Raw genomic sequence first — 12,508 nt, 5'->3', positions numbered from 1 at the left:
CAAACTTGGATATGTTGCACTCAGTCCCTTCCTCCAAATCATTAATATAGATTGTAAAGAGTTGGGGTCCCAGCACTGACCCCTGCAGAACACCACTAGTTACTGATTGCCAGCCCGAGAACGAACCATTTATCCCAACTCTTTGTTTTCTGTTAGATAGCCAATCTTCCACCCATGCCAGTATATTACCCCCAATCCCGTGATTTTTTATCTTGATCAGTAATCTTTTGTGTGGCACCTTTGTCAAATGCCTTTTGGAAGTCCAAATACACCACATGCACTGGTTCCTCTTTATCCACCCTGTATGTTACGTCCTCAAAGAATTCGAGCAAGTTTGTCAAACATGACTTCCCCTTCATAAAACCATGCTGACTCTTATCCAAATGCTCTGTTACTGTTTCCTTAGATGTTAGGCTAACTGGTCTATAGTTTCCAGCTTTTTGTCTACTTCCCTTCTTAAATACGGGTGTTACATTAGCAGTTTTCCAATCTGCCGAGACCTTTCCCGAGTCTTCAATAACCAGTTGTTCCTGGGCATCACATAGGCCTAGATTGAGGCCTGCACCTCCAAAACTTTGGACATAAGTTTGTAAAAATATTTTTTGAAGTAGCTCACCTTTATAACCTACAAGTTTCATGCGGGGAGAGACCAGCCCACTGTCCTCCTCCATGCTCAGTACTCCACTGCTGAACATTCTGGCCTTCTGCCGATGGCGGGCACCCTGAATGGTGCCGAGGCTTGCCATTTTGTATGATAATTAAGGGACCTGCCCTTGACCACGTGAACGTTGCTGGGTCAGCAGCAGCAACTTTTGCTGAGATGCGCTGCCATGCAAATTTTCTGGGCCAGTGTGTTCTATAACATTGAAAACTGCAGTTTGTATCTTCTGAAAAAAGCAGTTGCATTTTCTGATGAATTGTTGAGAGATTTTCTGTTTATGTCCCTCTTTGTAGGACAAGTTAAAACTTAAGGAATTGGGACATGGTGACCGGGTCAAACTGGTAGCTCTACAGGAACACACGAGAGACAAAATTAAATTGTATGAGGAAGAAAATGAAAGAGCTGCTGAGGAAGTGAGCATGGTAAGCTGGAGCTAAAAGATAGGTACTGGTAACGTGTGATTGGGAGTAGAAAACTGTGGAAGCAACCTGTTTGGAATGACCTGGAGTTGACTGTTTACAGTTAACTTGCTCACACAGAGCTACGGTGGGGCACAATTCAATTTGTAACCTGTGGCATAACTCGAGTGTTGGGAGCTACACTTCATATTCTACAGTCTCAGACTGAGAGTCCAATATAACCACAGCCTTCATTCTTATTATGGCTAGAATGATGTCCCGGCAAGCACGGAATACCAGGCCATAAGAACTCAAGTGTACAACCAGCTGAGATTACCTATTGTGGTTGGTAGGCTAAGGCAAGTTTCCCACGTCTCACCTGTACTATTGGTCGCATCACTGTGAAAAAGGAGAAGTCAGGTGGTTTAATTAGCCCCTTCCCAGAGAACTAGCAATCGCTTTCCAGTGAGCTCTCAGACAATGGAGAAAAATCAGACAGCTGCTAATAGCATGGATGTCTTATTATATTATAGGAATAAACTACAGACTGCTGACAGTATCATCACTTCTACTTAGAAATACATAACACTTACAACACGCAAACAGGCCATTCGGCCCAACCAGTCCATGTCGGTTTTTACCCTCGCACAAGCAAATAGTCCTAATCCTATTTACCTCCCCGTCCCAATATCCAATTATTGACTTTTCCTTCAACCACCTATCCAATCTAATCTTGAATAGTTACATAGGGGGAATTTTAACCCCCAAAAACGGGTGGGTTTGGGTTGGGTGGGATGTAAAAATGTTAAAAATCTTAAAATCTTGAACGACGCATGCTGTTTTTAATGTGCAAATCGACCATCAGTTTGTGGCGAGGAAAAGATACCCCCGTGATTTGCAAATCACCACAAGCCGCAGTTAGCTTCATGAAAATGGCATCTTCCACGTGTGTTTCATGAAGTTGCTGCATTTGCACATTAATTGCCCACTAAACTCGCCACAGAAAGTTAAGTCTAGTAATGCATAGCTTAAGCATCCTTTCAATGACGTGATAATTATTAATGATTGCCAATCAACCTCTCTGGCCCAGAGAGTGAACAATTAAATGTGTGGAGTCTCATTCCTTCAAATGGTGAATTGATGTTGGAGATTTTAGATTTTAAATTTTAAATTTTTATCTTTTCAGTCTCTATTTTCTCTCACGCTTAATCCAATCGTTTTTTCCATCTCTTTATTTCTCTTTATGTGCCTGATTTGACTCCAATTCACCCTCCTTCTAAGTCCTTCCTCTGTTTATTTCTCAATCCTTAAATCTCATTGGTTAAGGAGATGCACTGTTGGCCCTGTTGTTTACCAAAATCCCAGAGGCCCTGTTGCCCTCGTTGCACCGTTAACAGCTCACACTTCCAGCAATTTACAGGGCAAAAACATTTTGAGCTGAAGGGTGCAGGAAAAAATCTAACTAACCAGGCACACCGCGAGATGCCCCACTCCAGCAAATCCCAGCCCGGTGTAACTCTGTGGGGTTGTTTTTGGTATATCTGATGGGGAGCAAGTCTTCTGCAGTCTAAAACCTTGTTACCGCCCTAAGCACATCACAAAGCAAAGAATAAAGGGCACAACAGAATTCAGGAATTCTCACAACCACACTTTCTATAGTAATGTTATTATTGATTTTAAATCCATCGGGCCTGAAATTGCACCACGGGTGATCTTGTACAAATGCTTTAAATGCATCATCTGAAATGACTCCCCCACTGTTTCAGTGATGCTGTTAGCCCATTTATTTCAAAGGGTATACACCTCCACTAAAATAGTTTATGTGCTCGTCTCACATGGCATAATTTTAGGGCCATTACTTTCATTAAACATAATCAGAAAAGGTGGAAATACATGAGTTGATCAGCTTCTCATCTGATGAAGGATTACTCCTAAAATGTTAACCTTTAACACGCACAAGTTGCTGTGCATTTCCACCACTTTCGTTTTTTCTTTCGGATTTCCAGCAGTCAGTTTTTCTTTTCACATTAAATGCTGATAAGCTGTTTGATAATTAATAGCTTGCACTCTGCATGACTGTGTAATCCCAGGTGCAGCAGGGTAAATTTGCCACGGTGAGAATGATCTGCACTATGTCACTCATCTGTTAAAAGCTCTATCTTATCACCAACAAATTACTCGCCCTTGAATAGATTCCATAGGTTGAGCCATGCAATCTATTTGCAAGAAGGCCTTACAGATGAAGGAGCGGTTTCTAAATTCCGTCTCTCAGAGATCTATGAACTTGTATCCTATTATGAGATAAAACTACTTCTTGCCCATGACATATTTATAGATTTATACCAATGCAAAGATGATTGAAAATACCACCTGAAATATTTTAATAAATCTAGGATCATATTGGACATCTTCTGTTGGTAAATTATACCGAGACTCTGTTCAGACTGAGAAATGTCATTTGAGATTTTTGTTTAAATCATTGGATACCAGTTGTCTGTGGAGAAAAAATATCTTTTAAAATTGCAGTTGAGGGTGAAGTGCAGTTTTTTTTGTTTTCCTCATTTTGCACTGCCTTTATTCTAAGGATAGCATTATTTCCAATGCTGTGGAAAGTTCAGCTCCAACCACATTTCTTATTTGACATAGGTTGTTCTCCAGTGGCTTAAAGAGATCAGTAGGCTGACATTTCAAATAGAAAGATTTTCAGAATCCTAAAAAAACCAGATCCTACATTGAGTCTAAAGGTGTCCTGATTTCAATCTCCGAGTTAAGGTAACTCGTGATTCTGGTCAACTGGCACTTTTAAGAAGGAGATGGACTGATATGAATTAAGCAAGATATGAAGGTTGTAGAGATATTTAACAACATTGCTTTCTGCCTTTGAAAAGGTTCAGAGGAGAGCAACGATAATGATTCCTAGCTTAAAGAACCTTAATTACTCAGATAGACTTAAAGAGCTGGGTCTGTTTATTCTTGAGCAGCGTGGACTTAGAGGTGACCTGATAGAGGTTTATAAAATAATGAAAGGGCGGGACTGTCTGCCTATTGATCGAGTATTCCAGTTTGACAGATTGGGGAGGACCAGGGGACATGCGTTAAAACTATGCAAAAGTATGAATAGACTGGATGTTGGGCAGTTCTTTTCCCAGAGAGGAGTGAGCCTCTGGAATACATTGTCGCTGGTGCGGTGGGTGCTGACTCTCTGCACGCCTTCAAGAGAGAGCTGGACCGGTTCCTGACTGGGGCAGAGATCACATCATATAGAAGGTAAATGGATTAACAGATTGAACAAACACATGGTCCCCGTGATCTTCTGGACTGGTTTTGATCGCCTGAGGGGGACGGAGAAAAACTTTCCAGAGTTTTTTCCCCTTATTGGCCCTGTTTTTTTCTCTCTTTTGCAGCTCCCAGGATATTACATGGCTGGGAGGGGGTGGTGGTGGTGGGGGGCTAGTCATGATGCGCCAACCACAATGACTGCGGGACTGGTTTGGTGGCCTTTTACCTGCCCGTTACTCTTGCATGTTCGTTTTATTTTAAGGGCGGGGGGATCAGGGAAGGAAAATCAGCCTACTGATCTCTTTAAGTAACGGGAGAACAAGCTATGTCAAGTAAGAAATGTTCCTCAAATTAGGTGATCAACAGGTGGTGTGAGAAGGACGCCCATGATAGAATGATCAGATGTGGACAGTCGATGGAGCAGGCTTGATGTGCTGGATTTTCTTCTATTTGTGCTGAAGCTAAGAGTATGAGTAGATTTTTGTCTTCACTGCCTGGGTGGTCATCTGGCAGAATGGATCACCCGCCATTCCATAAAATGACAGTCAGGCCGGTTTTATAACAAGCAGACAATCCCTTCGCCAGACGAAGATGAAAATCTACCCCATTTTTTTTTCAAAATGACAGCTCCTTTTTTAAAAGTACAATTTGGCCATGTATCAAATACCTACTCTGAGCGATTGTTCCACTCACTTGACATCGTTGGAAAGTTTTTTTTTGGAAGAACAAATTGGCAACACTTCAGTGCACTGTGGAATGATAGGAGGTGGATTTATGTCTCTTGATTCCTCACGGGATTCTTAGAGGCGACCTGTTTGGCTGTGCCAATGGAGGAGACACCAATAGTGTTTGCCTACCAGATTGTGGGTTGAGGGAGGGGGGAATCGCAGGTCTAGCACAGGGTTAACAGAGCTGCTTGGTGAACAAAGGGATTAGTCAGAGCAAAGGAATGTAAACTTGTTTATATTAATGTTTTTGTATATGGATACACTTTGCACTCTGTTTTGTAAAATTATTAATATTATTTAAGGTATTGTCATCAGGGAGCGTGTCTGTGTTAGTCTTGGAAAGGGAGCATATTACAGTAGGCTATCCGAGTCCTTGTCATCAGTGTTCAGGAAGGTCGCCTGCACTTTCCAGATGCGGTATCTCATTCTGGGCCAGGACTCAAGAGAAAATCTCCCCCATTATGTAGACAGACTGCAGTTGATGGGAATGGAGTTATAATATTGCTGAAATTTAGAGGAGTTTTAGGAAATTTGATGCCTTCTACCCTGTAATTCCCAAGCTTGCAGACCAGGATTGTAATAAATAGCAAGAAAATATCTAAGCTTGCCAGTCATTACTCATGCAATTTACCAAGTTAGTAACTCACTGTAACTTGTGCATAGTTGTACAAATCTGAAGAGTCTATAAATCTCTCACTGCCTACGTTTCAAATTGACCCTTTTGTTCTTGGGTTTGCTTCTCCTGTTTATTTCTGCCTTTCAGATGAGACTTTAAACCGAGGCTCCGTCTGCTCTCTCAGGTGGACGTAAAAGATCCCATGTCACTATTTTGAAGAAGAGCAGGGGAGTTATCCCCAGTGTCCTGGCCAATATTTATCCCTCAATCATCATTAAAAAAAAGATTATCTGGTCATTGTCACATTGCCTTTTCTGGGAGCTTGCCGTGCGCAAATTGGCTGCCATGTTTCCCACATTACAACAGTGACTACACTTCAAAAGTACTTCATTGGCTGTAAAGTGCTTTGGGACGTCCTGAGGTCATGAAGGGGGCAATAGAAATGCAAGTCTTTCTTTCTTTTAGCACTACCGCTAAACGCCGAGTTATGCAAGAAGCTGCCTCTTGTATCTGACAGATTTCATTGTGAGTTGTTGAACGGGTGTGAAAAGCCATTTCCCTATGCATTTCACTTGTCAACTGTTCCACACACACAGCTGACAAATCCTGCAAACATTTGAAATGGGGCATGAGGGAATTAATTCACAAATCCAATTAAGAGGGAGGTATGCTTCAAATCATTAGCCCTGCATCTCGAACATGAAAACTCACCAAATTATCTTTTTTATTAGCGTGTATATGGCATTGCTCGGGGTAGTCCAGGACCCAGTTCAATTTTTGCCATCTTCACCGAAAACACAACAACAGTTCACCCGTCAATGTAATGGAGCAAATTTAATGAAGCAATACATCACACGATTGACTCGAGGTTAAAATCTTAATGATACTGAAAGATACAGGCCTCACAGATATAATATTTGTAATGCTATTTATCTGCTGCTTGACAAATTTGCCAATAACTTTGTTCTCATTCCAAAACTTCCCAGTCCCATTTATTTGCACTATAAAGTCTTCTTCCTTTATCTCAGTTATTTTCCGTGGTCGCAAAAACCTCTATACTCTGATGGTTTGGTAGGGCATAAGCCTACCAGGATCTAACCGGGGATGGGGTGGGGGGATGCAGAATTAGGGGCTTAGATTGGATCCACTGGTTTTATGCCCCGTTGAAGTTCTTTAGGTATAACCATGATAAGTCAGCACAATATTAACTTACTGCCTGCTACAAGTTTGGGTAGGTCTTGCAGAAAAGAAAAAGTTGGAGCAGTTTAGGATTCAATAGCACTGCCCTGGAATTTTCATGCAATATTTAAGAACATAAATAGGAGCAGGAGGAGGCCATTCAACCCTTCGAGCCTGCTCCTCCATTCAATAAGATCATGGCTGATCTTCTACCGCAACTCCACTTTCCAGCACTATCTCCATATCCCTTGATTCCCTTAGTATCCAAAAATCTATCGATCTCTTGTGTTAAATATACTCAATGCCTTAGCATTCACATTCCTCTGGGGTAGAGAATTCCAAAGATTCGCAACCCTTTGAGTGAAGAAATTTCACCTCATCTCAGTCCTAAATGGCCGACCCCTTATTCTGAGACTGTGATCCCTGGCTCTAGACTCCCCAGCCAGGGAAAACATCCTCCCAGCATCTACCCTCTCAAGCTCCTTAAGAAATTTATATGCTTCAATAAGATCATCTCTCATTCTTCTAAACTCTAGGGAATATTTCTGTTGTTTGGAGTGTAAATTTGGTGCAAAAGTCATCGTAGGATGAACACCAATAGTAGGCATAACTACCGGTAACAACTCATACCTCAGGGCAGAACTGGGCAAACACGGGCCCCGATTTTAAAGTGGGAGCGGAGCGTGCGATCCCCGAAATGGATGACGAACCCAGGGTGTCTGAAGACGTGGAGGCCTGGTCCATCTTAACAGCCGAGCCTCATTTGAATACATTTTTCCGGAGTCTCACCCAAAGCCGGCCAGATCCACTGCTTTGCTGGCGAGCGGCAGCAGGAGACTGCAGCCGGGGACCCGTCTGAACTGTTCACGGCAATCAGTTGGAGGGGAGGGTGAAGGATGAGGGAGGTGGATTCTGGAGTTGATCTGGGGGAGGTTTTCTGGCCACGATCTGGGAGAGGGAGGGGAGCCTAAGACAAAGGAGGCCCAAGGCTTCCTTGTGAGGCCTAGAGGATCATTCCTGCTCCTCCTGGCCCACAAGGAAACCTAAAATGTAATTTTTCAAACTTGTCAAACGTGCAATGGTTGGATTGCCGGAGAACTTTTTAATTTTTGAAATTAATGTTTAAGAAGTTAGCTTTGCGCTGGATATAGTTATACTGCAGCTGGTGTGAAGTCCAAAGATTATAAGACTAACTCCAATTATGATTTCCTCAAAGCAGTATCCTAGGGCCAACCATTTTCAGCTGCTATATCAGTGACCTTCCCTCCAACATAAGGTCAAAAGTGGGGATGTTCGCTGATGACTGCACAGTGTTCAGTGCCATTCACAACTCCCCAGATAATGAAGCAGTCCATGCCCACATGCAGCAAGACCTGGACGACATAGAGGCTTGGGCTGATAAGTGGCAGGTAACATTTATGCCACACAAGTGCCAGGCAATGACCGTCTCCAACAAGCGAGTGTCTAACCACCTCCCCTTGACATTCAACAGTATTACCATCGCCGAATCCCCCACCATCTACATCCTGGGGGTCACCATTGACCAGACACTTAACTGGACCAGCCACATAAATACTGTGGCAACAAGAGTAGGTCAGAGGCTGGGTAATCTGCGGCGAGTGTCTCGCCTCCTGACTCCCCAAAGCCTTTCCACCATCTTCACTGTTGTAATGTAGGAAACACAGCAGCTAATTTGCATGCAGCAAGGTCCCACTAACGCCAGTGAGATAAATCTGATAAAAACAGATCATATGTTTTAGTGATGTTGGGTGAGAGATAAATGTTGACCAGGACACTGGGGGAATGCCCACCTGAGAGGGGAGACGGCACCTCCGACAGTGCAGCACTCCCTCAGTACTGCACTTGAGTGTCAGCCTAGATTTTGTGCTCAAGTCTCTGGAGTGGGGCTTGAATCCAGAACCTTCTGACTCAGAGGCGAGACTGCTACCCACTGAGCCAAGACTAACACCTAAAATGGGGCATTCTTTTGAAAATTAATATTCAAACTGTGCACAGTGGTGTTCAGAAACACTTAGAAGCCACTCGGGAGCTCGGGAAGTTTGCCCAGCCCATGTATTGAAGCTTCAATGATCCAAAGTCCTTAAATGGTAATAGAGTTATCAAGAAAGCTGCAAAATTCCCTGGCCTCATTTCCTCATCAGAAGCCCCTTCAAAGTCACTTATGCAGCAAACCAGTTTCTGGCTGACTGGTTCTCACAAAGGGAAGCAACACAAAACTCCAACTGCATTTGCACAAATTGATTCTTTGCCTGCCAGTGGAATTTGCATATCTCATTACTTTTGGAAAGATTTCAAGGCAAAGAAAAAATCATTTCAACTTGTAAACCTTCTGTGCCCAGAGTTTTAAAGTTTTGTTCGCTTTGCTATTCTTAAGTCTAGAATGTTGTACTCTAATTTTAATTGCAATTGGAACATCTGTATTGATGTGAAGCAATGTGATTAGGTAGGAATTAGGTCTACTCTGCATATCCAAATCATTCCCAGGCTGTCTTACAGCTGTGAAAGAATGTTTACAGCACTGAACAAGGCCGTTTGGCCCATTGCTTCTGTGCTGGCTCTTTGTTAGAGCAATCCAAAATTACTGCTACTGATTTGTCCCCTCCCCAGAGCCCTGTATCTTCCTCTTCAAATATTTATCCACTTTTCTCTTAAAAGCTGCAATGATCTCTCCCTCAACTCCTACCCATAGCAAGGCATTCCATTCTCCAAAATCGATCTGTGCAAGGAAATTTCTCTTAACCTCTCTCCTCACTCTCTTAGTGACAACTTTAAATTGATGATTCTCATGACTCCTCAATCAGAGAAGGTTGTCTTTCCCTATTTACTGCTTCAAAATGGCCGAAAAAACAGGAGCAGCACGAATCAGACAACACTGGGGTAGCTCTTGACTTTGTGCGATAGTGTAAAGTGGGCAATAGCGAGTCGGCAGCCCGTTTTACATCCCTCCCGATTTTTATTTCTATTAACTTCAATGGAAGCGAGATAAAATGGGCTGCCGAACTCGCTATTGTCCATTTTACACTATCGCACAAAATCAGGAGCTACCCCACTGAACTCCATGCCTAATTCCCCGAGCTGCCCTCCTGTCGAGTGAGACTGTTGAGCAGTTTCACAATTTCCAAGCTATCACGTGGACCTGGCAAACATTTTAGCTCTGATGTTAATGGGGAGGCGGGTGGGTGCAGGGGAGGCCGAAAAAGGCCGACGAACCCGGCAAGGCCGGGGACATGAAGGCCCTGCCGATCTTAACGGCAGGACCTCATTAGCATATTGTAGCTCCCCCCTCCCGCACAGCAGCCGGCCAAATGGACTGCCTGGCCGGCGGGCGGGAGGGGTCACGAGCGGCAGGAGGCCGCAGCCGGGGACCCTTGGAGACGATCCCCAGCAATTTGGATTGGGGGGGGGGCGGTGGCGGGAGGAAGCTCCAGGCGGCAATTTGGAGGTGGGGGGAGGCTGGAGATCAGGGCTGGGGGAGGCCGAAGGCTTCCTTGAGGTGCGTCACTTCTCCTGCCCCACAAAGAGTGCCGAAAGAGCCACTTACCTTGGGGAGCCGGCAGCTCCCGCCTCGGTTCACCTCCCCCTCGCTTTCTGCTAAATTTAAGTCGCGGTGTTGATGATGTCATCAGGCCACGACTTTGGTATGGTAATTAGGATGCTGGCTGCATTTTGCAGGAGCTTCGTCCATGTCCTGAATTATGCACTTTACAATTTAACGGGTCGGGTTGGGCATTCTGATGCTTTAACAGCCCCCCCGCCCCGACCCTCTCACGCCCATCGGGGGGACGGGCGGCTGTTAAAATTCATGTCAATCAACAAAAATCTCAAAGTAGCTAAATTATTCACGTGGCAGATTTGAGAAAAGGACTGCTGACGTATACAGAATTGTTCTGCAGTCAGATTAACATCTGGCATAAAAGTCGAGCATAATTGCTGCTCTCTGTATACTGTTCATCAAGATCATTTTTGTTTCTGACTAGTCTTTTTAACACAGATATGTCTCCCAGTGCTTCCTTTATTTAGACAGCACACTACATTAATTGTTTCCCATTGTTTCTCTTTCTTGTAAATTTTGATCAGAAAAAATGGAATCAAATTCATGTTCTGTATTATTAAAGCTTCAGAGCTTGCCACTAGAAAGCCTCTTCTTCATTAGCTATTTTTATTTGATTTTAAATCTGCAGTGTTCATAGCACGTACTGTAGCTTGAAGCTGCCTGCAGTTTGAATGATGTTAATTACCAGTGAAGCACACCTTTTAAATTATTTATGTTCCTAAAATACTCCAAATAGTGGCTGTACTTAATACTGACTACGTCTAATATTTTTATTTTGGACTGCTGGAATTATTGTTTGTCGTGACTGCCACAATAAAATGCCGGCTAAATGTTGTTCCAGGTTTGCGCTGAGCTGCTTCACCAAAGAGCTAATCAGATGAAGGGTCTGGAAGAGAGCCTCGGAGTCTGCATGGCTTCAATTCAGCTTTGCAAAGCTGAGAAGCAAGCGAGCGCCCTGGAGATTCACACTGCTATTCTCAACCTGCAGGCTCTGCTGTTAGAAGAACTAAGCACAGTGGGGTCACTGCCCGAGTCCGAGTGTAGCCAGATTGTTCAGGCGCACATACATGTGAGTATTACTTCAAGAGAATTGTACATAAAACAGGAAAACTAATTTTCTCTCTCCTCATTCAAATTCCGTATGCTTAACTTAACCCTTCTGTTCTGACCTATTTTGAATGCCTGCCAGGTCAAAAAGTTAATGTTGTCTGAAGTATGCTCTTTTTAAAATTATTATTCTTTTAAAATTCAGCTTTATCAGAGGCTAGTTAAATGTGGGCACAGTTGTGAAATTTTCATACCGTGTCTACTTGGACTGTGAAACACACCCGACAGCAGAGTTAGAAGCCCGATTTTAGCCCCTACACCCAACGGGAGTGGGGCGTGCGGAGGGTTAAATCCCATGAAGCATCCTTGCCTTCGCATGGGAGCCCCTCATGGGGAAATCTAGAACTCGGAGGCACAGTCTCAGAATAAAGGGTCGCCCTTTTAGAACTGAGATGAGGAGGAACTTCTCTGAGGATCCTAAATTTGTGGAATTCTCTGCCCCAGAGAGCTGTGGAGGCTGGCTAATTAAATACATTTAAAGTGGAGATAGACAAATTTTTGCAAGATAAGGGAGTGAAGGGTTATGGGGAGCGGGCTGGGAAGTGGCTTTGAGCCCAAGATCAGTCATGATCTTATTGAATGGCGGGGCAGGCTCTAGGGGCCAGGTGGCCTATTCCTGCTCCAATTTCTTATGCTCTTGCCTACCGCAGTTTGTTCTCCCAGGTTTCGGGAGGCGGGCGAGGTCCTCCCCATAGGCCGGCAACAGCCACATAAATATTCAACAGTCGGAACCCGAAGTGATTTTAACCTCGGGCCGCATGAGTTTCACACAGTGCCGGCCGCCCCCGGGATATCTGCCACAAACTGGATCCAGGGCCAGAAGAGGCCCAGGTAAGTTATGTTTTTACATTTCTTTACGGTTTCCTTGTGAGCCAGGAGGAACAGGTGTGTTCCTTGGAGACCCGCAAGAAATCCTTGGGCTTCCCCTGCCCAAGACCGCGATCATCTCGGAACCCATTCCTGCCC

The 12,508-nt window shown here is 44.0% G+C and overlaps 1 protein-coding gene across 2 annotated transcripts in view; it reads left to right on the top strand.

Annotated features, from left to right (window-relative positions):
* The window catches only part of LOC147122624 (limbin-like), a 217,747-nt gene that overhangs the window by 160,584 nt on the left and 44,655 nt on the right, over positions 1–12,508 (top strand). For both annotated transcript variants that reach the window (XM_086007899.1, XM_086007892.1), the window contains exons 16-17: positions 955–1,083; positions 11,277–11,504. In XM_086007899.1, coding sequence (XP_085864025.1) covers positions 955–1,083; positions 11,277–11,504 — 357 coding nt within the window. The remainder of the gene's footprint in view (positions 1–954; positions 1,084–11,276; positions 11,505–12,508) is intronic.

Source organism: Somniosus microcephalus, chromosome 2 (assembly GCF_052327205.1).
Source record: "Somniosus microcephalus isolate GS21.2 chromosome 2, FLI_Smic_1.0, whole genome shotgun sequence".
Classification (NCBI taxonomy): domain Eukaryota; kingdom Metazoa; phylum Chordata; class Chondrichthyes; order Squaliformes; family Somniosidae; genus Somniosus; species Somniosus microcephalus.
This window is presented reverse-complemented; position numbering and strand designations above follow the sequence as displayed.